This window comes from Diorhabda carinulata, chromosome 2, assembly GCF_026250575.1.
Source record: "Diorhabda carinulata isolate Delta chromosome 2, icDioCari1.1, whole genome shotgun sequence".
In the NCBI taxonomy this organism is placed as follows: domain Eukaryota; kingdom Metazoa; phylum Arthropoda; class Insecta; order Coleoptera; family Chrysomelidae; genus Diorhabda; species Diorhabda carinulata.
In genome coordinates this window covers 31,749,993-31,777,316 of record NC_079461.1, presented here as the reverse complement: position 1 = coordinate 31,777,316, position 27,324 = coordinate 31,749,993, and the positions used below count along the sequence as shown (strand labels likewise).

Sequence of the window (27,324 nt, the reverse complement as noted above, 5' to 3'; positions counted from 1 at the left end):
CCACCCTGAACGTTTTCTATCGACAAAATTCCTGGTGGATGCATATTTTTTCACAGTGTATTCCACGGTACATCGTAGAATTTTTAATTCGGTGGCAACGATACGGTTGGTTTTTCCTAGACTGTGAAGATTAATGCACGATTACCCATTTTAAAACCTACAAGTCTGAATTTGCGAGAACGAAAACAATTTGTATACGAACTTCACAAAAAAATGACTTGGTCCAAGAGGTATAAATCACAGCACGTTCTTGAGTCTCACAACTAGGACTAAACTACACTATTATTTTTGATTTGTAAGGCACCGTTTCGACTTTCGACGTGTATTATTTTGAAATTCATTGAATAGATTATGGGGTGGGCGAAAATTTTTGACTGGTAGTGTAAGTCAAGACAATGGTGAACCTGTATCACATAGATCTACGTAGTTATAAGTTATAACTCGTTTCATTAAGTCTTCTCAATTGTCTGGTCGATTAACGTAGACCAGACTTATGAAATGTACTAACAGAAAAAAATCAAGAGAGTAAGATCAAGTGACCTATGTGACCACTACATTGATCCACGTCTTCCAGTTTCCATTTCTATTAAACTGGTTATCCAGAACTTTTCGGCTATTAAGACCACAATATTGTATTTGGCTTCTTATTCTAAAAATGTACGTTTTATGATTTTGTGCGTTACTTCATCATAGCTTTTTATAATAAATTGCATTGTAGAAAATAAATTCTGCATACGAACTTAATGCTTAATACCAAATAAAGGCAAGTAAATAATCTGTAGCTCTACAAATTATGTTCTTGATAGATAAATGATGCAAACAATGAATCTAATTACTCATAAGTAGTATTGAGTACTCCTTTTTTCTACTTTTGTCGAGCGATATCTTCCTCACTATAGATTTTGTCTCCCTATTTTTGAACACAAAACTTTACTCAATTTACCGTTATCCATATTGAAATGATCAAATTCAAGTCACGAAAACAACCAAAACAGATACAAGACAGACGAAAGAATCAAATTTGTTTTATCGTTTAAATAGTTCTGATGACGTTGTATATATTCCGACGTGGTGGTCTCTGCTCTGGAAACGCTTCCATCAGAAAACGGCACTTTTATGGGTTGATTCTAGCTATCAAATGTCTTCATTTTCTATTTCATACGTCTCCAGATTTAGTACTCTGGAGCTTAGTAGTCTCGAAGACTTTGAGGAGCATATAGAGCCCGGTTCAATAAATCTCAAGTCTTATAAAGGGTTCATCCTCCCTATTGTTTGCTATTTCTTCTTCCTTTACTTTGATGTATGCCGAAACTCTTATACTCTAACGAATTCGTAAGAACACATTTTCGTTCCCATAACTAAGAACTACTGAAATGCAAACGCTGAGATTAATAGCAGGACACACATTATTGGACCACAAGACAAAATGATGAAGTCATAACATGTGACATTCAGGATGTAGGGAGATGGGCAACAAATCGACGAAGGGAATAGAGAAACCACATGGACAGAATGTCAGATGACCGGTTGGCAAAGATTGCAAAGGAATAAAAACCGAATATGTCCCGACCACCAAGACGACCTCCTACAAGATAGTATGAAAGCTGGTCTTCATCATCCCAGCTGCAGCTAGGCAACGATTGATGCAAACACAGTACTAAGTCTTAACGAATGATGAAGAAGAAGAAGAGACATTTTCGTCCAAAGCATCCAAAGTGGAATTTAAATTCTCTAACATTCCAATCATTTTTAGAAAGGATTTGGCGATCGATTTGAGACAACTTATAGTTTGTAATGTCTTTGAGATGTTTAGCATAAGTTCAATTATTTTGTCTTGATTTTACAAACTTGCTTTATGTATAAAATAATTTGTGGAATCTACAACAGTTTAAAATTTTTAAATTGAATTCATTTTAAAATGTTTCAAATAGATTTTATTTTTAATTAGTGCTTCGCTCGAATAAACAGTTTGAATTTTATTTGGGATCTGGATAGCGGTCGTTGAAATTCAGAAGTATTCTGTCGACATAAAGTGGGGAGAAAATTTAATTGAAATCCTCTACGGTTCAATTCGAAGCGGAACATTCATTGTATGAAATATTGAATACTGAAAATTAGCGTACGAGTTTCATTTTAGAGGCGTCTGTAAAAATGTGAACAAAATAAAGAATTAAATCGCTTAATCTGGAGAAATTCATGAACGATTTACATTTCTTATTGACTTATTCAGAAAATTCCGTATTTTTGTTCCTTTACCTCGCACTTTCTATCTTTGATATCAAAACGGATGATTTACTATAACTAAAACAAAAATTGCCCTTCTACTTTTGTGATAAATCAATATATCAAATGAAAGATTATATATATTATATCTGTAACTGAAGTTGCTGCAATTGGTTAATGCCAAACGACATTGAAATAAATGTGTGGATATCTTCAAACGTAATCCAAGTGATTGTTTCGATCGATATATCTCTGACAAAGAAATTTGGCTAATCCATTATCCCCAGACACAAAGATAGTCAAAACAAAGTACTTCATCCGAGAAATCTGCTTCCAAGCAAACAAAAACGGTTTTTTCGGTTAATAAAGTTATGATTTCAGTATTTTCGAATTTGAAAAGTATAATATTTTTTATAAAAACGAATTTGGTTCCATCACGCCAATGCGCCGGCCTATTCATCCGGTGTTGTTGCAAAAGAATTGCCATATAATTTATTGCCTCTCTCGCCGTATTCAACTTATCTGGCTCCCTCCAATTATTTTCTATTTCCAAACTTATTAGTGAAAAGCGATTTCCGACAGATGGAAAGAGGCGTGTGTTTTACGGAAATTCCGAAAAAAATTTAAACTTACTGGACTAAGTGTGTAAAGGTGAGGTTTATTGGGCAAAGTCGTTATTCCATCAAACCGTCTCATAAAAAGAAGTAAATTTTTAATTCATTTAGAGAACGTACGATTGATTTCCCATGAAAATTTTGTTACTTTTGCAACCATACCATTTCTTAAACATTTTTGAACACACTACAGAATATACACCCGAATATCTGCAAGTTGTCGAAATAAATGAGAAGGCTGCTACTTATGTTTTGAGGTATGGTAACACTGATGACATTTTTAATGAAGAACGTACTTGGAACGCGTTGTTATACGAGTGCTATTTGAATTGTTTACAGATCTTGGTCAAAAAATAAAAGTAAGACATTTTCGTGCGATAATTTTCGACGTGGATTAAACTAACAGTGACTTACCGTGAGATTAAGAAATTGACTGTGAAAAAGATTTGTTCGCGTTGGATACAAACAAAAGCACGAAGCAAATAGTCGTCTGTTTTTTCGAAATAACTAGACGTATCACCACCATTTTAATAGAACAACGTAGAACAATCAATTCTGGAAGTACATCAGCATTTGTTTGCCAGAAGTGTTCCAAAAATTCAGAGAAACCAATCATTCTCACGAAAAAGCGAGCTCTCACGTATCAAGTCGAACAACAACATTTTTGTACAGTCAAAACATCGAATTGATGGGTACAGTCCTTGTTTGGCAGCCAATGAGTTCTTCTTATTCTCGAAAATCAAAAATGAATTGCGAGGTCAACGTTTTTCTACACCTGGACGCGTTCAAATCAGATGTTTTGGAGATACCTTAATCGAAATGGAAAAAATTTGACAATTGCTTCAAACACATGCAAAATTTTAATGATCTTAATGGAGAATATTTTTGAAAACAATAAAGCCGTATCCAATTATAAATATTTGTCTATCACAAAGTAACAACCCTCGTATTAATGATCAGAGAAAAGTTTGTGTAATAGAGATATTGGGGTTTCCATTAAAATTTTCTGTAATGTTCACAGAACTGTTCTTGGGAAATTTTCGTCCCGATTCTGTGATTATCTGTGACATAAAAAGGAAATTATCAAAAAATCACAGTCTCAGGATGAAAATTTTGCGCAGGAACAGTTGTGCCCTCGGAAACTTCCTGCCAACATTTTATCTGACTATTTTGAACCAAATATCATATTTGATTAATTTAGTTGGGAGGAATCAGAAAATCACGGATAATCGATGATGGCATTTTTATATAAATATTAGCCCTCGGAACCCTCGCAACCCTCCAGTCAAAAAAATATTGATTATCAAATCGATAATAAGCTGCTATCGTTCTAGGACGAAAATCCCTCCCGGTGTATAAGCAGTGTGATAATTATATCATAATTGTGTAAATGTGCGTGACATAAAATGAAATAAATTCGGTAAATGTCTCAGTATGATATTAGAAGTTAAATGAAGATAAATTTGAACTTTACACTTTAATCATCGAATTTATAGGCTCTTACTAACATCCTAACCACGTACCTATTTATCATGCATAACGTTAGACGTGTGGAGGTATTGAAATATCGATTTCAAATTCATTTTAACAAAAATTGAGAACCGCGTTATAGGCCAAGCAACGGGGCAGCCTGTATATAGGGTTTCGTGACACAAATCTTAACAGGTAGCGAGTGGTGCCAATCGATAGAGTAAGTTGCCCCCATCAAAACAGTATACTTTTAAACTCGAGAAAATCGCGCGTTTGTTTGTTATTAACAAAAAACTGTAAATTTTCGGACTTTTTTTGGTTTTTTATTTATAAATCCGAAAGATTTATAGGAATCGTTATGGTTGTAATACAAAAGTTGTAGAGAATTAGATAACGAAGAAAATGAGCTGTCGCACGACTTCGTAGCTTGATTAGAAGCTGAGAAAACCCGGAAAAACTGGAAAATTCTCTCTTTTTTTTAAAAATTCATATCTCCGTCAATTTTTGACGTGGAGAGCCGAAACTTCGCAGAATGATAGAAGAACATATGCGCTTTATGCATGCAAAACCCTGTAACTGTGCGATTATTAGTTTTGCCGTAACGGTTGTTTAAACAAATTAACGCGAAATTTTCCCGAGTCTCCTAGTGACACACGGATCGTTTAAATTCAATTTTGAAAACGGATTTCGAAAGAATGCGACCTCAGCTACACAATGTATATTCTGATTTTTCGAAAAAAAAAGAAAAACTGTTTCAAATCCGACGTCAAAGATGACCGTTTTTCTTCGCACGCCGCGAAATAGTCGAAGAGTGGGGGGAGCAGAGGCGGAGGAGAGCAGCGCATATATAGTAATAGCTGCGCGCTGCTTGTAGCATGCCGCCTCATTCGTTTTTAATCTTAGAATTTCTTTGCTATTATTTCATAAATCTCACTGATTTTTTTTACGATTGTTAAATAAAATATGTGACGTTCGGATTTTTGATAAATTTTTTCGTAAAATATAATTCCTTACGGTATGAAACACGTCATTGTATTTGAATTATTTCTCATTTCGGAGCATCCAATGATCATCTTCCGCGTCTCTTTTTCGGGTCTTCTCTCTCTGTCTCTCTTTGTCTCTGTCTGTCTTTCTCTCTCACGTTAATTATAACTGCATGCATTAAACAAAAAAATAACAACATCTTTATTACGAAAAATCAATGAGCGAACTCAGATAACTACAAATATACGTGTGCCGCGAGCAGCGCGCAGCTATTAGTATATATCGCTGCTCTCCTCCGCCTCTGCTCCCCCCACTCTTCGACTATTTCGCGGCGCGCGAAGAAAAACGGTCATCTTTGACGTCGAATTTGAAACAGTTTTTCTTTTTTTTTCGAAAAATCAGAATATACATTGTGTAGCTGAGGTCGCATTCTTTCGAAATCCGTTTTCAAAATTGAATTTAAACGATCCGTGTGTCACTAGGAGACTCGGGAAAATTTCGCGTTAATTTGTATAAACAACCGTTACGGCAAAACTAATAATCGCACAGTTACAGGGTTTTGCATGCATAAAGCGCATATGTTCTTCTATCATTCTGCGAAGTTTCGGCTCTCCATGTCAAAAATTGACGGAGATATGAATTTTTAAAAAAGAGAGAGAATTTTCCAGTTTTTCCGGGTTTTCTCAGCTTCTAATCAAGCTACGAAGTCGTGCGACAGCTCATTTTCTTTGTTATCCAATTCTCTACAACTTTTGTATTACAACCATAACGATTCCTACAAATCTTTCGGATTTATAAATAAAAAACCAAAAAAAGTCCGAAAATTTACAGTTTTTTGTTAATAACAAACAAACGCGCGATTTTCTCGAGTTTAAAAGTATACTGTTTTGATGGGGGCAACTTACTCTATCGATTGACACCACTCGCTACCTGTTAAGATTTGTGTCACGAAAAAATCCCCGTTGCTTGGCCTATTACGCTTTGCTTTCAATCATAATATTCCGTTTTTTCAATAAAATATAATATTTTTATGTTTCTGAATCTTTTTGATTTTAGGTTTCTACTGTTTCAAAATTAGTTTTTTTTTTAATTCTTTATCAAAATGACACTGACAATTTGCTTATTTATATTGTTCAATAGATCACCTTCATCATAAATATCAAAATAAGAATAAAATCAAACTTTTAATTTTTCTTAGTCCTTACATCTCAAATATATAGTTTTTAGTTTTATTAGAATTTACTTACTCACTCTCTTTAGAGGATTAGATTCCGTTTCAAGGATTTTTGAATCTTTATAATTGAATTTATGTTTTTTTGATATTTCAAGATTCCTTAATGTAGTTTAATTTTTTTTATCGTATCGATGACCTTTTAGTCTAATTTCTAAATACTGAGATGTCTGCCCTATATATTAGTACAAGGCACTGGATATATAATATTACTTGTTTGAGTTTTTAGTGTTTTAGATTTAAAAATATAATATAGACTGAAATTTGAAGTAGCTTTCCAAAAGTGCACGAAATGTAACTAATTTGAAATAATATTATTTCATCCACTTCGTGAGGAACAAACTTTCTATGTACATATGTTACAGCTGGAACCCGTTTTTAATTTATTCTAATTTCCTCTAGGGAAAACTAGTTTTCACAAACCTTTTCCGTTAAAACTAGTTTTTACTTGTCGAAACTAGTGTTGACTAATATCCTCGGCGCTAAAACTACTATTTTCACATTTTTGACAAGGAAATACTAGAATTTATTAGTTTAACGTGTTTCATCTGATTTAAGAAAATTATCAGTTAAAATTAGTTTTCACTGGGGATTCTACCAATGAAAAATTGTGTTTCCCATTAAAAAAATAATTGCTCCAAAACTATATTCGATTAAAACAATAAAAAGTCGGAATTATTAATATTAAAAAAAATTGAGCACGTGAAATATAATAAAAATATTATTCTACTTGCTTGGCAAGTTTAAACTGTCGTGGCATTGTAATTAATTGCATGAACAGCAGTTATTCTATTAGTTTTTTTAATTCTCTGTACTGTTTTCTTTATTTATCAAATGTTGTCTTCCTTTTCCCCACAATTTTTATTATTATTTTGCCTATCATCAATCCATTCAACAGTTAATTGAGTCTTGTCCATTAATTATGGAATTTCATGCAGTGGAACACAGTGTGTTCACAATACAAGCAGCTCTCGTTCTCACTTTCACCTATACATTTCAGGTATACTCCAAAACTCCCGTGGCCTGTGAGGAACTGAGTTTTTTATTAATAATTCATCCTTCTGAAGACACATCTATACCCAAGTACTTCATACATCTGACTGATACTATTTAAGCGTCGCCGATCTCGAACCTCACGCGCACTCTTCCAAAGTCTTCGTCTGAAGTTTTGACATAAGTATTAGGGAATCTAAGAAATTGTCAAAATCATCCGATGCCCATTTAAAAATACTAAATACCATACGTTTTTGTGAGATTTGTGAAATTATTTGTTCGCTTTTAGTCTTATTCACAGTTTTATTGTGAAATTGCTTCTTGAAGAATGCTACTAAAAGAAGTGCGAAATTTCTTCCTAGAAACGTGACTTTTGTCGTTTTTTCCACCATGCAGTGTTTTACTTAGCGTAAGTAAACGGTAAATAAAGTCTGAAACACAAATATATTGAAAACTTGTGGAAAATGACCAGGATTCTAACTAGAGCTTTTTTCACCTATCGAAAAAGAGTTAACTCTTGTCCTTGTACCTTTTAGATGCCACTAGGTTATTATTTTAACCTTACTCATGTTTGATAAACTTGAACGCAACAGTGGAAATTAATGTGTAAAGAACTCAAAATGAGGAATAAATTTTCTACTCAAATGATAAGTAATAAGGAAAGTATGGTATCACAATTACACTGTCTGACGCGCGTTTCGATAACCAAATATCGTCTTCATAGGCTGAAGGTGAACTAAAATCTAATGACTTGACTTACCTGTTTTATACTAAATTTTTTCCCACCAATAAACCTTCTCCAGCGGAAAAAGCCTCCTTGGCAGGATTTTTCACATTTATTCCTTGACTACTAAACTATAGAGTGGGCTGTAAGAAATTGTCCCTTTGTCCCTATTTAAGCTACTCTTACATTTAATAATTTCAAAGCTTTCAAATGCATCCAACAATTTATTATTGGATACATTTTTTAAAAATTTCACATTAATAATATTTATGTCATCATTATGACTAGCAATATTTGATTTTTCGGTCCATCCATATTTCAAATGAGCTATGTGCTCTTTAAACCGGACATTAACGGATCTCTTAGTCTGCCCAATATACTTCTCGTCACAATATCCACACTTAATTTCATATATTCATATATACCACTCTATATCACTAAAGAGTAGTACATATCTTCAATCTCTGAAGACGATAACTTGGTTATCGAAACGCGTGACAGACAGTGAAATTGTGAGTATTGGTGTAAACACTGTATTGAATATGAATATCACCACAACGGTTCCATAAATTCCAACTTAGTCCCAATGAAAAGAAAGAAGATAACTCTAGTTTTGACTAGTATAAACAAGTTTTAACGGAAGTGGTTTGTGAAAACTGGTTTTTCCTAGTCGAAACTAGAATTAACTGATAACGAGTGTCAACTGTAGTACATATATGTATAGTTCGGGGTGTAATATACCCTGCGAATCAAAAATTCTCCTATTTTCTTGTGGGACGAATGCTTAAGGTTTCTAATGAATTGATGAAATTTTTGTTATAGCAAAAACCCAACTTCATTAATACAAGCAATCACCTGCTGAATTTTGTCGCATGAATTTAGAAGCACCCTGTATCTATACTATTATATTTTCATATCGGTGACGAACCTGTGGTCTCATTTAATACAGAGCGTTTTAAATTTTATCAAAATAACATTAAACAACTTTCCATTGGTGAAACAATTCGTAAGACCCATATTATTATAGATTTTAGAAGATAATCAAATGTCTTTTATTACAGGCAGAAACGGCATTAATGTACGATGCAGTCCACTTGTTCGCCAAAGCATTACACGATTTGGATACTAGCCAGCAAATTGATATCAAACCGCTGAGTTGCGATGCTGTGGATTTTTGGCCTCACGGATACAGCCTCATCAATTATATGAAAGTGGTAAGCTGAACTATTTTATGAGTAAATCGAAATATTCTCCACATTCATGTACCGATTTAATTTTCTATACGGTGTTTATCAGGGCAATAGGGTGAAGTGCTCTAATTTTTACACTACACTCATCAAATATGCTGCAGGTATATGTGAATATTGAATTTAATTTTAAATATATAAATATACAAAATATACAGCAAATATTTCTCCTCTTGATAAATACTTTTTTATTTATTTATCCTATTTCTATCGATGGGGTGAATTTATATACACTGTTTTTTACGTACTTAATTCATTTAAACACTTACACTAGATTTAACTAACTTATATAATAATCAACTTATCGCTGATTTTTAATTAATTTGTATTGTGTATTTAATTTCAATGGTTACTTGTCTACGTCGTTTCGTTCATTATTATCATAAACTCACTAACTCCGCTAAAAAAAACTCGTTTATATACCCAAAACGGATGTTTCAAACATTCTACAATATAAACAAACTAATAAATAAAATTGACCTTCCTTGAAATTAGTTCAAGGAAACAACATACACAACTCACTGGTGCATAAAAAGCATATCAAACTCGCCGCGATTTCGCCAAATTTTAGAATTCCATTATAAGTAATATGGTTTTTATGTGTTATGTGGTTACTCAAAGGAACAGTTAATTTATGATGTCTGTTTTGTCACCTATACTAGTTGAAATATGTTTGAATGTCTATCACTTACGATATAGTAATGCCTTACAATGAAAAAGCACTACTGCAGACAGATATTTCCTGTAATGTGTTTGTTTCTTCACGGAATTATTACTATCATCAATTTTTCTTGTTTCTATTTTACTCTATATTAAGATTGTTAAGTAATGGTACGTAGGAGGCAATCGAACGTTACTGAAATGTTAACCTAACCTTAAAATTTAACACAAAAGTTTTTTATCTGTTGGTTGATTTGAAAAAGTCAATAGTTGGCTGTAATTCAGTTCTTCTAGTAACGGAATTGATATAATTTTTTTAAATGAGTGAATATGTAGTTGGTGTTAGATTTTCGTAAGGGAAACTGTAAAATATTGTTGTTATTGAAAACATGTCTTTGCTTATTGGATTTTTCCTTGAAAATGACAAAGTTTGATGAAAAATTACGAGAGTAAATAAAGTTTTAAAATTAAGTTATCTATGGTATGCAAATAAAAAATTTCAAGGTTAGGTTAGGTTAGGTTCATACTCAGAATGGTTTGATCACCTTAACAACAACTTAATTCCCTTGACAGTCTTAAACAGTGACCCCTGAGGAATGTAGCTTGATATAGAGGTAAATTGTCCCCAATTGCTCCCATAAGCGTTTGCTGTATGTCGGATCTTATGCCGGATATCTTGTACTTATTTTTTATATAAAAATATATCGACGGCGGATTTTCGACATAGTCTTCCTTGAGTAATTCCCTTTGTGATTTCGTTGATTGTCACACAAGTAACAAACCACCCAAACAAATACTATGGTTTGAATTGCTCTAGAATAATCCCATTTTGCGTTCCAAATTCGAATTTTCATAAGAAGTTCTAGCATATATACTCTACCCACCAAAGTTGGTTCAAACCAGTTATAACCTTTAACCATAAATTTTAAAATAAAACATTTTGTTACGTTATTTTTTGAAAAATCAATATATTGATTATTTTTTCAATAATTACAGAATTGTGATATATCTTATCGAACTCTTATTTCTTTTTTCTCTGTGGTGAAGAAATCTTTGAAGGAATCATATTTTTTTGTTGGAGCATAAACCTACACCACATTTCTCTCTTATGGTTTGGAAGACTCCTAAAAACTTAGGGAATTTGCACCTAATCCTTTTTTACCAAGCTGGCCAGTATCCTACTTGATCTTGACAAACTGCATTAGGGGAAATAAATTGTGCTATTACTAGAGGAAACATCGCTGGTTTTGACTGCTTGAATAACGTCCGAAAATATGTACGACTTCGTCCTCAAAATATAGTCCATGACCGGTTTTTTATTTTATATAAAAATGGAAAATGTTTTTCTCAACCAATTGGTATCAATACTTTTGGGCGCATTCCAAAAGAAATAGCAACGTTTCTGAAGCTACCAAATCCATCACAATATACAGGTCACTGTTTTAGAAGATCATCAGCATCCCTACTTGCTGATGCTGGTGTTGATATGCACATTTTGAAGAGACATGGTGGATGGAAATCCAGTAGTGTCGCTAAAGGATATGTAGAAACATCCTTAGAAAACAAAAAAATATAGATACTAAATTAATGGAAGGAGAAATCGTTTCTACAAAAAATTCAATTGAAATTGAAAACTACAATTCTTCAATTGCCTCCACGTTAGCTGGAATAAACATCACTAATTGTACAGGTGTTGTGTTTAATTATTATAATAAAGGAAGTTTAATTTTTTATTCTTCTAGTGCGGTAAAGTATCTCATTACGAAACTCATATTAGTATCGTTATGTTTGATATTACATATTGGTGGTAGGTAAATTGTTTTTACCATCACTTATCAATGATAAATGGCATCTATCAAATATCTAATTTTAGGCTTTTACCTGGTTTATTTAAATGAAAACTGCGTCATGTACCAACTTGCAACGGAAAACGAACTTTTCTATAATATACTAGTGGTGCTATCTCTGTGTAAAGCTGTTTATTAGTTTGTTAGTACGGTATGTAGCGAAAAAAAAGTCCACCTGGATTATGTACGATCTGCTATAGTTTGTTACAGAAATGTCACAAGAGGTTAATCGTTATAATTGATGGGCCATAGTCAAAGATCCAAAAAAATGTTCAGTGCTTTTCGATGATAGCGCAGCTTGGACAAAACGCAAAATTTTTGACTAGTTCATTAAACGGGGACTGTGAAATAAAATGACTCAAAGAATGCCGAAAATCCAGTTTTTAGGATACTATCCCACTGCGGTCAAACTCACTGTACAAATGAAAGGACCACACTTTATGATATTATTACTTTGTTCCTCAATTTTCCAACAATTTTTTCACTCATTTCAACCAGATTTGATCATTTTAGCTTTAACACAATGGACATTAGTTTCTACAAACTTTAATTTCGTAATGATTCGTCTTGATTTTAGGCCTCTTTTGATAGCAAATCTGTTTGAAAAACAGGTAAAATGATCTTTATCAAAATAAAAATGCATTTTTACGTATATTTCCATATATTCAACTTTGTCATCATCAGCATATAATATTTAACTCATTCCCAACCTAAATAATTGTTCCAAAAATCACGCCAAACATTTTATTTTTTCAATAATAAGATATTGAAAAGGAAATTACTTAATTTTTATCCATCAACCAGAGACTCTCACCATGGAACGACCGCAAAGGCACACGATTGCACTTCTAATAGACATCCAATCTCTCGTGTAAACTCGAAAAAGATCAATTGCAGTTAAATGCAAAAAATATAGAAAATATTTACTAATGAGTATAAAATATCGTGGAAAATACTATTAAAAAAGGAAAATTTACTCTTCATTAACGTCATATATTTGCACTTGTGGATATTCCATTCCGTTTGTATCGAATTAAATCATGCTTAAACTAAAAATTACCGTTAAAAATAATAAATAAAAAATTCTACCGCGAATTGACACTTTTAATAATATAAGATACGAAACCGTCAAACTAACAACATCCATTAATATTTGTATCCATCTTGTTCGAAAATTTCCAATATTTTTCGCCTACAACGTGATCGACTTAATAACTCACCAACCGGTGTGTTTCAGTGAAATATTTTCCCGTTTTTTCTCCGTTTTCGCACCTCTTTCAATGTAAGTGATTTCCCAGGTGGAGATGAAGGGTCTGACGGGAGTCATCAAGTTCGATCATCAGGGATTCAGGACCGACTTCGTCCTGGAAATAATAGAGCTTAGCAGAGAAGGACTGAAAAAAATCGGGACGTGGAATTCCACTGAAGGTGTTAATTTTACAAGAACCTACGGGGAAGCGTATACGCAGATTGTGGAGATTATACAGAACAAAACTTTTGTTGTCACAACGTTGTTGGTAAGTTTTTTTTTCAATATTTGTTATAAATATACCAGCTGAAATGTACGAAGTATGATGAGAAAATATGCACTCATCATAACTATGAGTCCATGACTGGAAGCAATTATGGATGACACTGTTGTGTAATTCTTATCGTTCTCCTTCCTTTATTTTTGGGAAGAACACAAAATTACAATAATGTGAATGTGATCAAACATCGGGTAAAAACTTGTGAATCAAATGCGACTTGAAAGAAAACCATCGGTTTCTTTGTCAGGTCTGATTGCATCGTTTCGCAAACATTACAGTTCACCACAATCTATATTTATATAAAATTAGTTCGTACTATTTTTGCATATTTCCGCTTTTAAATCATTCATATGACTTTTAAAAACTTTAAAAGTTTAATCACCAAATACAGATTTCAGTATTTCGTGAGTTACTTTGTCTTCAGCTTGATATTAATGGTTATTTAAGATCCTTGTTCCATGGCAGACACTGCAATCCTCAAAGCAGATTCAGTAGCGGATTGAGAAATCGAAATTACTTCAAACTTATCACTGCTTGTTTCAAACAATCGAAGTTACGAGATATATTAGGTGGAATAGAAGAACGACTGCTACAGAATTTTATTCATCGTCCCACTGTGCTAGACATTTAGTTAAATGTGCGAGATAATAGTGAAGTGGGAAGTTTGAAACGCCTGCTGATATCCAATCTGAGCAGTGAACACAGATAAGTTTATTATTAAGACACATAGAAACAAAAAAAACTTGTAATAAGACTAATATTAAGTTTTAGAAGAGGTTACTCCATGGGGTCATTCTCCACAAGTCATCCATTCATTCATATCAAATGCTCATTATGCACAGTTATTCTGAGAGTTAAAAAAAACCTTCATTCATATTTTCTTATGACACCTCGTAGTACAAAAGAATATCAAAATATTCGCTTTTTTATTGTAGGGTTTTCCGCTGGGGTTCTTTTATAATTTTTCATTCTTGTAGTTGAAACATCTTTTTCACAACGATAGCAATTTATAAAATTGTTAGATGGAACTAAGTAAGCTAAGGCAATTCAATAGTTAAATATTGTTTACGATTTTTTATAATAAATTTGTGTTATATCATCTTGTATAAGATTGCCAAAATCATAGATTCTACAATAAATTTTTTTGAAAACTGCTTTCGATCATTCGATATATTTTCTACTATTTTCACTACTTTTTATACTACTTGTATTAGCTACAAACATTGTTACCTAATGAATAATATCAAAAAACGTGTTAGACTGTATATAAATTGTTTACAGATACATCTTATCAATTTACAAAGGTTTTCCAGATCAGTTTAGCCCACGGCTTTTTTATAATCAACAGATTTCCCTAGAGATATAAAGAAACTGCTGTTACAGCATCAAAACGCGGGCGTTTTGTGTATCTTTGGAAACTTTTAGAACGATCCAAATCAATCGATGAACCGACTTGGATTCGGGAATAAACTGAATTTAAAAATATTAATTGAAATAAATCATTCATACTCTTTTTTATGAATGATATTTCTGTCGTTTAGTTTCTTGTATTCTTTCCTTTTATATCTAACGCTTCGATTATTATCTTAATGTATTATATCACTTTATCATCGTCTATTATTCTTGGTCTACCTTCCGTTGGTCTAATCTTTTTAATATTATGATATAATCCAGATACCGTCCTTCTGTATATTTGAAACTTTCAGATTTTATGAATTTAACTTGTTCACCAATTATCCATATCATTTCCTCGTTCCCTACTCTTCTATATTCATTCTCATCTATTTTATTTGTTACAAATATTCTTATCCGCATTTTCTTCTCCATTCACTCCAAGGTATTCTTCTTCTTTCTTCGTGAGACACAGTTTTTACAATATATAGTAAAAACAGGTCTAATTGCTGCTCGATATTTTTTAACTTGGTTTTGGTACTCAAGCTCTAGTCTTCTATTAATCTATTATATTATAGTATGTTCTATTTCCAGATTGTATGCGGTCTTTCATCTCTTCTGATCCATCATATTTCATTTTACCATTTCACTTTACTAGATATTAGAAATTTAGATTAGATTAGAAAAAACTGCCTTGGAGAACTTGGTGCACTATAGTGCTTAATTTTATAAATTATACATTCGAATGTTATGAGTTTTTTATGGTTGATTACGTATATCTTTGTAGTGTGGTTGACGGAATAATTAATTCTAAACTAGTATTTGAAGGCCAGGGGTGGTTCGTGCCCAATGGTTCTACAGGTTCACCGTAAAAATAGCAAAAAGCAATTTTTCAATCGATTTTTCAATAAAAAAGTACTCTTCGAAATTTAAATATAGAAAAATTTAGTTGGTTAGCCCACAACTTATCAAATAAAAACAAAAAAAGACTAAAATACTATAAATGTTCGAAGTGGGCTCCTTCGGAGGATATTCCGTGGAAAATCATCTCGTTCTTTGTGATTATCGATGTTGCATATACCAAACTTCCAAGATATCCCCAAAAAAATGAATCCATTGTATTTAATTCAGGGCAACGTGGTGGCCTTACAATTGGACCTCCCGACCAAACTACCTATTAGGAAAAATGTTATTAAGATGATTTTTCACGTCATTTAGGAAGTGGGGAGTGGCTCTATCGTGCATGAATCACATGTCTCCGCGAATGTTTAGAGGAATATTACCTAACATAGATGGGAAATCATTCGTTCCATGTAGTGAAAGTGACAGTTCCGTACCGCAAAACACTTTCGGGACGCTCTGGAGTAGACAACTTTAATTTCCTTAAATGTGACTGTCACTTCAATATTGACAGTTGACAGTTTCACTTCGATGACACAAACACATCTACAGAGATTCGATCAACATCTAGTAGAGGTATACATATTCCATCTACATCCAATCCAATAAATATTAATAATTGTCCTGGAGGTATAATCAACATTACTTTTTACGAATAATTAATAACTTAATATTGATATTGCAAATATCCTTATTTTTCAATAGATAAAATGTTTATATTTCTCTATTATTCATTTTCTTTCCTCAGTGTACGTTTTGGATCTTATGCGTCGTCTAAAAAATGTTGTGTACGTCGTTGCTGAAATACTGGCACTTTCAGTCCTTGGCATACAAATAACTATTGCAGAAATGACTAGTTCTCTTAATTTATGTAGACAAACGGAAACTAACGAAAGTTCTACAGTCGGGTATAATTCTGTCCGGAAAGCATTCAGTATACAACCTTTTGGTTTCTGAAGAGTTACCAGAAACTAAACCATACATCAAATACATGTCAGCATATTCACTAAAGATAAATTCTACCATATTGAAACTTTAAATACGTCGTGATTATTATTGATAACAGGTTTTGAAAAAACTGACAAATTAAGTCGATTGCAATTTTTAATGTGTTCTAATACCTCCTGTAAGTATTTTCAATAAATAATTACGATTTATGATAATTTTTTTCAGAAATTCTCTTTATAACAATGTATAACAATCTACATATCTCCTAAACCATTAATTTTATCGAGTTTTGTTAAGAAATCGAATGAAAAATGCATTTTTGCTATCTTGTACATACAGCCTGTACATAGATTGTACAGGCTGTCCCTGTAAAAGTTACGGATTGTTAATCATTGTTAATCAGTCGTCCCTGATTCCGCAACTTTAAAAAACTATTTCTCAGAAACTTCCGAATTTTTTGTGTTAAGTCCTGGAATGCTACTCGTTGTTTATAAATATGCTGCTATACAATATTCTTCGTAAATATCGTTTGCTAATAATAAATTACATGGGAATTTAATATGTATCTAATCTCTCTAAAAATACGAAAGATCCCTAGTCTCACGATTAGGCAAATCTCCATTTTGGAAAATTATATTTCTATAGCGTACAACTCATTGAAAGGGTTAACAATATTTCCAAATGACTGTTTAGATAAAAGCTTGATATAATTCCCGGGAAAATTACGAATGATATTTGCATAACAACATTTTAGGGAGTTTATAATTGTCCTTTGTATTTCCAGAAAGTTTGCTCTTTCATCTCGAAACGGTATACTAATTGGAAAAGGGATTTTAACTTTTTTCCGCATCGCTGATGCACACTCGTTTGATTACATTCTATAGAAATTTATACGCGCCGGAATTTCAAGTATATTTGATGGTTTCATTGCTAGGGCACTTGAAAATTCATTTATAATTGACTTTCTGCTCTTAGACTTGTTTATATAAAAAGAATACATTCATTTCGATTGAAACATATTTTTTTTAATACTGATGAAAGTACTATCAATTCTGTGACTATCCAAAGAACTTTCATACTTTTAAATAAACAAGAATGGATTATTGGAAAAAGAAGATGAATTTTACACAAACAAAACGCATTTCTTCTTTTACTTACTATACATTTGATATTATATTACCGGATATTTCCTGTATTGTATCAAATGAAATATATTTCTCGAAATTCCTCCATATTTCATTTCTTTTATCATAGACATATTCCCCAGGATAAGGGGTTGAAATACTCACTATAATTTAGACATTTTGTTAAGTGGAGAAGAAGCAGTAGTAGAAGGAAGCTATTCTTCGCGCATGAGCAATAAATCCGAGAAGAACATAGCAGATTTTGATGGAGAAGATTCCGTTTGCGAAAATGAACTTGCCAGATCAAGACATGCTGGTATGGATTTGCACGAGTTCGATCATCCTCCAGAAAAAACTGCATATTTAAGATTATCAGCTTGTTTTAAAGTTGATAATGTTTGTCATCCTGGAAATACGTTGCTTTGGGATTTACTACAGGACGACAAGATCTGTCAATCTTTCAATCTGTCAATCGCTATCTTTCCTGAACACTTATACGTCAGAAAGGCATGGACACTCAGTGTTCAGAGCATAACTAAAACACTAAAAAGCGACGTAAATAATAGAGGGTGTCACATAAATACTGACGCTTTCCATTGTTTGTTTGATAATTATTAAAAAAAAAGTTTCAATATTGATAATGAGTTTAGCCCATCATATTCTATTGTTTTACACCAACGTCCAGCAACCTCTTTGAGACCTTGGTAAAATCTAATTTTGGGCTTAGATGTAAAAACATCTCCTTTGGATTCAAAATTTTTCCACGCAAGAATTTCCCTCTGGATCTGAATAAATCTGACGGAACAAGGTCCGGACTATTTGGTAGAGAGTCGATACTACCAAGTTCTTTGATCTCATTCGCAGTATATGGTTGAGTTTTCGATTACATGAATGTCCACTATATACATCGGCAATGATGGCTCGATCAACTGGAAGTAGAACTTTCCTAATTCCATCAGATATACAACAAGACTTTCCGCTCGAATCTATCTCTCATTGCGACGGCTTTTGTTAATTATCCTTTGTTCAACAACTGCTTTTCCATGTTCGGGTTGTTCAAATAAATCCATTTAGGTGCATTACAACTCGTGATGATTTTTAATCCGTTGAAATAAATATGCGACAACTCGAAACGAGGACATTTCAGGTAGTCCGAGTACTTAATACAACTTGTGAGTTTCATCTGGAATTTAGTACCACTTTCTAAAATTGGAAAATCCAAAAATTAAAACGTAGAATTCCTAAGCCCTTAGAATTTTCACATTAGGTAGATACTAAACAATTTACAATGTTTATGATATATCAAATATTTACAACTGAATATTTAAAACTTGCGGATGTCGTAATTTGTAAAATTCCACATAACATAATTAATGTGCACTTGCAATTGGTTAGGTTAGGTTAGGTTATGTAAGGTTAGGTTAGGTTAGGTTAGACTAGTCAAATAAAATGACGGAATATTAATTAATCTTATAGATACAAAATGTAATATTTTTCATTGTGTTTTGTTGTGTTTAGAATGTAAGATATTTTTCACTAAAATACAATGTAAATATATGTACTGCGTCGTCTCAACCATGAGAAGAGTCCTTTTGGTGAAATCAAAATCAGTAAGGAAGCTCTGCATTAGTACTTCTGAAATCTATTGATAAGTTATGTGATAATTCATATTTATTTTTAGAGATAGGATAGATTAAATAATCAACTAAAAGTTTAAACATCTTGAACATCAAATTTTTTTACATACCATTTTGTTATTATGTTATTGTTGATTTTATACAGTGTGACGTCAAGTAAATTTATTTTATTCAATCTCTATTGAGAATTGAGAGACTTTTAATTGATTTTAATGCCATCCACAACAACCATCGATGTATAAAGATATTTCATCCTTAGTACATTGGAACGATTGGTAGTTCTAATTGGATAAATTCAATTGTGTGTTACATGAATTCCTATCAAGCTGATAATCAGTAGAATTGTTTAAAATACAATTGAACATATAATTTGAATGTTCCTTATCATTTCCGTGTACGGAAAAAATTTTATTCAAGGTCAAAGGTCAAAAAAATGAGTTTTTTGCAATTTTCCGCAAAACGGTGAGTTTTATCATAAAAATACTTCAGACAAAAATTGTAGATCATAAAATTATCTACAAAAAATATATCAATACTTTTTTTCCTACAAGCCACTGTTTCTGAGATATAATGATTCAAAAAGTTATAAAAGTTTTCGTATTTAATGGTTTCACCAATATATTTTCAGCAGTAAACTTTTCTTACAATATTGAAATGAACCGCGACTTGTTTTGAGTATTTGTTAGAAATATTTGTTAACTGGTTGGAACTGTCATAAGTTCATCAAATAAATTATCAATTGACGAAGATGTTGCTAAAGTTCGACGATGTTATTTGGTATTTCTAGTACAATCATTATAGCCATTAAATACGACAGTATATCCTTTCACAACTTTTTGAATCGTTATATCTCAGAAACGGTGGCTCGTAAGACAAAAAGTATCGATACGTTTTTTGTAGATAATTTTATGATCTACATTTTTTGTCTGATATATTTTTATGATAAAACTAACCGTTTTGTTGATAATCACGAAAAACTCATTTTTTTGGCCTTTGACTTTGAATTAAATTTTTTCCATACACTGAAATTATGAGGAACATTCAAATTTTATTTTCATTTGTATTTTAAACAATTTTACTGATTTTCCACTATTATCCTTATTCACTGTTCACTCTTCTCTTATTATTTATATAATGTAGTGACCAGAATTACCAAAATTAGGAGATTGGATATTGAACTAAACACAACTACCTCATTCTAATAAATTTTGATTGGATGTTTTCCCACGGACAACTTTTCCATACATTGAGATTAGTGATTATTAGTTGACATTAATTTTTGTTGTTTTGAATTTTCGATAATTTATAAAGAAAATTCAAGAGAGAAGAGAAAAATTATGTCAATTTAAATGCCCCGCTTAATTTCAGAGTGCTCCTTACGTTATGCTGAAAGAAACGAGTGAAAAACTGTCAGGCAATGCACAATTCGAAGGATACGCAGTCGACTTAATCCACGAGATATCTAGAGTTTTAGGATTCAATTACACAATTCGACTAGTGCCAGACGGTAGATACGGATCTCTGAATAGGGAAACCAAAGAATGGGACGGTCTCATCAGAGAATTGTTAGATCAGAAAGCGGATTTGGCTATAGCCGATCTCACGATTACTTACGACAGGTGAGCGATGGTAAAACATTAATGAAAATTTAATTTCAGAGTAATTTACGAAGGTTAATTACAAATGAGTTAAATTGAAATGTAGTCTTTATATAGAAACCCAATCGGGTAAATTTTTTGCTTCACTAGGACGCAGATAAGTTGTTGTCTAATATGTATTCTTAAATAATGTCAAAACTGCAAAACCACATAAATTAACCATATTGTAAACCATTTCTTAATAAAAAATACAATATTCCTTTCATGCTTCAAATATGCGAGCAGAGAGCAAGCAGTGGATTTCACAATGCCTTTCATGAACCTGGGTATTAGCATTCTCTACAGGAAACCGATCAAGCAATCTCCCAATTTATTTTCTTTTTTATCGCCGCTATCGCTCGATGTTTGGATTTATATGGCGACAGCGTATCTCGGAGTGTCTGTCTTACTGTTTATTTTAGCAAGGTAAATAACATATTCTTTCTTATATGAGTATTATTATATAAATTTGTACAATTTATTCAATTTGCATAACAAATCAATATCAAGTATTAACAACAAGAACGTTCGCGTCAATGTTATCTATTCTAGTCAAATATTTGCCATCTGGTGAAGGGGTGTTAACTTTAACTTCCAATTATCATATCCATCACAAAAACTTAAAATATCCACTACGAAGTTTCAGTTCTCCCAATATCAATTACAGAAGACACTCATACAAAAATAAGAAATGAAAAATAATGTTTACTCCCCGTATAAATTTCGGTAAACATTTAACAAACCGTCAGTCCACGTGGACTCATCATTTCCACGGTTTACCGTTCAAAACATCGAATCGTAAACATAAATGTATTTCTGTTGGCCGTAGCTGTCGGTACACAATTTATTCCTGCTAGAAAGCCTGCGCTAGACATTGGTGACATTCATTTAATTCATAAATTTCTTTAAATAAATAGAAATATGGTATTTAGACCATGGACGAATGAAGACAATGGAATTGCACAGTGTAGTAAGAATAAAGAATACAATTATACCAGTTTAGAAACATTGCGTCAAGTTTTGTCAGCATTTGGAGCAAGAAACTGAATATACGGATGACAATAACCATCAAGGATAGTTCCATGGCGACAAGATTATTGGCGTCTCCAGAACTGAGTAAAGAGGTTGTAGAACTCGTAAAGAAACGTCTACCAGCAGACCGCCAAGAGCTTTGGAAAAACTGTGTTGAACATGTTATCAAAGAAGATGAGAATGAAATAATAAATTTATAAAATGAGTTATAGATCAAACAAAATCGTCGGCAAGGGTTTTAATAATCTGCAATTGATATTGGAAGAACTACAACTGAAGTTCGAAATGCATGTTTGATGGACTCGGGCACCTTCGCGTGGAGCTCTGTCTCTCGGAGTACGAGCAATTGAAATTTTGATTTGAATTTTAAATTCGTCACACATAATTCTAACGAAAATGGTGATAAAGAAAATGGTGGGTGATTGCAACGCCTAGAAATAGAACTAAGCAAACTGAAGTCAGCCAAGTAGTGTTCAAACTTTGTCTCACTTCGAGCCCTTTGACATTTGGCTTTCGCTCATGAACCGAAAATGTTCAAAAGATCAAAAATCGAGCGGAGCCTAGGTGAGGCTACAAGAAACGAGATGAAATCTCTCTTTAGACTATCTTAGTCGATTAACATTGATCAACTTCGCTTAATTGCTTACATCTAATTCTCTAATCTAATATCCAATGGACGAATACCTTTATGTATTTGAGTTTTTGTATATTGAGGCCCTTATAAATACCGTACATGGGATGGGAGCTCACTAAGCCCAAATAGGTGGACGGCGACTAGCGCTCAGGTAAGACGGGTATCGGGCTTCTAGAAATTTGGAAAATAGTCAACTTTTTGGCGGATAATTTTTAAATTGCTAAAAACAATAAAATATTTAAAGTATTTAACCAGATCTGCGATTGATACTCCGTATATCTTATTTTTTTAGTCTCAAAAACTTATATCGATCATAGCAGACGTCTACATTGCGTAAATAAATCAACAAATAATTTCGATTTATTAACCGTTTTCGAGATATTCGAAAAGACAAAAAATTTGTAGTTGATTTCATCCGAATCATGTGGTTACCATTACTGAAACTAGTTCATACTCAATTTTCAAGTTGTTATATCGAAAATTAATTGTTGTATCATCAAAATTCCATTCTTGTATTGACAAAATGATTATTATTGTTACAATCTGGTTAATTACTCACGAATTACCATATATATACTTCTAGTTTTCGTATAAACACCACCAAAATTGGGAGAATTTACCTAATGTCAATTGAACCTTATCTCTCCGATTTTAACAAGTTTATTTAGGAATCGTAACCTAAACTCATTCATCGGACAGAGATCTATTCAGATTCCGTCCTCAGTTACGTTGTTTCTTGGTACATACATGGGTGAACGAAAAGAATGGAAAGTAAGGTTTTATTGAGAACCCCCTGTTGAGTAAATCGTCTACAAATGTTCAAAAATTTTCTTCTTTGATTCATTACGATATTTTAATTTTGGGTAAAATTACTTTAAATGGTCATGAGAAAGCTGTGCGCAAGATGGGTGCCGTGTTTGCTCACAATGAAACAAAAACAGCGTCGTGAAGATGTTTCCATCGAATGTTTGGCAAAGAAAAGAAGGCAAAGACGGTTACATCTCCAGACAATGTCATGGCGTCAGTTTTTTGAAATGCGCGGTGGATAATGTTCATTAACTAACTTGAAAAATGAAAAACTATCAACGACGAGTATGACGCGAACTAATTTCAACATTTTACCGAAGAAATCAAGAAAAAACGACCGCATTTGGCTAAGAAGAAAATTTTGTTTTATCCAGACAATGCACTAGCTCACAAAATTAATGAATTAAAGTTTGAATTGCTACCTCATGAGCCCTATTCGTCAGATTTAGTCCCCTCGGATTATTTTCTGTTGTAATATCGACAGCTAAGACTATTTTGAGGGGCTTGACGATTCTTATTATAAAAAGGCTATCGAACTTATTGAACATCGCTGTGTTAAGCTGAAAAGAGTTCACGTTGAGAAAATAAATAAATTTTTGTGTTGCGCCAGGTACCTCTGGGATTATCCTAGTGAGATATGACTTAAGAAATAATTCAGATATAGGAAAAATGTTCCTCTACCGCTCTGAACTTAAGGAATCGTTTCTTTTGGAGTGATGCTCGCCTAGTGTATGTGTCCGATATTGCGCGTGGTTACCAGGTTATAGAAGAACCGCAGAAAACCTGTATCACCGGATTAAAAGCATATATCGGTCACGGTCTTCTCATACTCAGCATATCATTATAATTTGTTAAGGCAGATCTTACCAAATCTGCCCATTTCTACCCAAACATTTTCAATTGAGTTTAGGTTTAAAGAATTTGCTGGACAATCCATTGCAAACACGACAATTGTGAAATTTCTTTACACAATGGTCCTCGTGAAGGCAAACATGATCGTGCATGAGCAAAAGTTTTCCGATCAAAAGAACGTCTAGCGTGACATACTCTTATAGGGTATATTAAATACATCCATGAGTATTCAATGCAACATATATCGATATCAGAAGGCTCAATTTTTATTCATTTCTGTCTTTCATTCAGCATATTTCATTAAGAATGAAACGTCTAGGCATTAAATGAATCAAAAGTGATAAATACTTTTATTAGTAAACCAATCTAGCGATGTTGGATTTCGGCATTCGGCATCAATCACTCGCACTCCGAATGAACGAAAAATGAAACGTATGAACACGAATAGAACGTTCACTCGAATTCATTTGACGATATATTCGAGAAAATGAGCGAATAAAGTTCATTTTGTGTGTGTCTTGTGAGCGAGGAATGAAAAAAAAAGAGAACATTCACTTGAGTGATCATTCATCCGAATGAACCCAAAAGTCAACCGTCTGATATCACCTTCAGTAAAGCTATTAGTTCCTCCAAACAAATTTCCGTGGGCGTGTTTACTTCTTTAGGTTTTTTATTTTGATGATACACGTGTTCCTAAGAATCGACCACCACCAAACACGTGTAGGTAGTCTGACGAAGTTGATTCTGGTCAATCAATGAGATTGCTATAGATTTCTTTGTTTTTAATCCAGCCTCTTTCGATACGGCAGATTTGTTAGATGGGTAAAATGAACCATTTTAAGTGATGTAATTTATCTCAACATCAAGATATTCGTTAATACTCTCCTCTGTAAACCATTTATTACACAGTATGTTCTGTATAGTTTCATTCTCCTCTTGTATATAATAAAAAACGAAGTAACTGAAGATGGCATCTTGAAAATGTCTATTTCCAAATCATCAAGTTATAATTGGAACGTAAACACTGTCGTAAACAATCTACTGTGTGTTTTCTGTAACAATTTACTTTCCATCTCTTTCGTTCATCCATGTATAAAACAAAAAACAGAGTAACTGAGAACAGTTCTCTTTCCAAAGCATGAGGTGACAAAGCTTCCCAAAATCGTGCAAGACAAAATGAGTTACAGACTTCGTTGAGATTTTGTCCGTTCTCCAAATTTTGTCGCTACGCTAATTTATAACACTTTTTATGTTTTTAAATCAAATCGTACTTCTAATGAAACTTTATATAGATTCACCCCGTACGAATGGCAAAACCCGCATCCTTGTAATCCGAATCCAGATCACTTGGAGAATCAGTTTACGTTGTTCAACTGCATGTGGTTCGCCATCGGTTCCCTGATGCAACAAGGATGCGATTTTCTACCCAAGTAAGCATATTTTGTCTATTTATTCTTACGAAACTGTTCTATGGTTGCAGGTTCAGTCCGTACGAATGGGACAACCCGCATCCATGTGACAGTGTACCGGTTGTACTAGAAAACCAATTCACTTTGTTGAATTCGTTGTGGTTTACCGTCGGTACTCTCATGCAACAGGGCTCAGACATTGCACCAAAGTAAGTTTTAGAATTCAAAAAAAAAAACGGAATAATGTGGCCGTAGAAGTGAAATAATTGGCAATGATTAGTCGATGTTGTGCAATTAATCATGTATTTATCAACTAATTCAAAAAATTATGCGCTACTAAATTATTGACCAAAATATAATTTTACAAACTTAAAAAAATCTTAGTATCGATTTTTTAATAATATGGCAACTTAGTAATGTCACTAGTCTTAATGTAGTAACGTAGTTAACATTCTTTACTTCGTAGTTTCTTTGTAAGTAAATCCGCAACCTCGCGACATAGTTTTGATTTTAATTTTGAGGTTTAAATCTCTTTCAAACATTAAACTCTCACTAAAATATTTTTTTTTGTTCCTAATATTATATTTTGAATACAAAACTCACTTTAGTCACAATAATGAAATAAAATAAACAGTATAATTTCCATTAGAAAATGAATATAATATAATAATAAACTTATAACCGGTGCCGTCAGATGGTGTGCGGCTGTTTACCCGTAAACAGTATTATACTGTGTATCTCCGGGCAACAAAAACCGGAAGTAAGTAGATGACGTGAAAATAATGTTGTGGCAAAAGAATTTCCTCATACGACCCCTTGTTTCTGAGTTACAGGTATTTAAAATTGCGAAATCAGAATTTATATTCAATTATATTTTCTAACTTATACATTCGAACATTTTGAATTTTTAATGAATGATTACGTATGTCCTTGTAGTGTGAGTAACGAAGTAAATAATTCTACACTACTATCTGAAGGCCAGGGGTCAAGGGTAACTTTTACAGGGACAACATTTACAATTTATGGATAGCAAAAATTAATTTAACAAAAAGGTACTCATCATTAAACTCGTAAAATTTATTGTTTAGGAGATATGTAGATTTTTGGATCGTTGTACATGCCAAGGAAACCGTTCGCCATAAAGAGACATTCTGAAGAAAATTATCATAAATTTTAATTATTTATTGAAAACACTTCAAACACAATCAAATATTTTTTGGAGAACTAATGTATGAATAAATTTGTACATTTGTACTATCGAAGATCATATTATTGGCATAAGCAAAAAACTTAGAACAGATCAATAATTACTTTGCATCAAGTAGGTTACTGTGGAATACGTAATACTCAATTAAAAATTGAAAGCGACTTAATTTGTTATGTGATATTCCTCTAAACATTCGCAGAGACATGGAGTTTATGTAGGATGG

The 27,324-nt window shown here is 32.7% G+C and overlaps 1 protein-coding gene across 3 annotated transcripts in view; it reads left to right on the top strand.

Annotated features, from left to right (window-relative positions):
- LOC130903719 (glutamate receptor ionotropic, kainate 2) overlaps nucleotides 1–27,324 on the top strand; it is a 113,354-nt gene that overhangs the window by 70,226 nt on the left and 15,804 nt on the right. For 2 of the 3 annotated variants that reach the window (XM_057815958.1, XM_057815959.1), the window contains exons 9-13: nucleotides 9,301–9,453; nucleotides 13,292–13,510; nucleotides 20,892–21,142; nucleotides 21,407–21,586; nucleotides 25,778–25,915. In XM_057815958.1, coding sequence (XP_057671941.1) covers nucleotides 9,301–9,453; nucleotides 13,292–13,510; nucleotides 20,892–21,142; nucleotides 21,407–21,586; nucleotides 25,778–25,915 — 941 coding nt within the window. Of the gene's footprint in view, nucleotides 1–9,300; nucleotides 9,454–13,291; nucleotides 13,511–20,891; nucleotides 21,143–21,406; nucleotides 21,587–25,777; nucleotides 25,916–25,965; nucleotides 26,104–27,324 lie in introns of all 3 variants that reach the window. The other variant, XM_057815957.1, reaches the window with a different exon arrangement.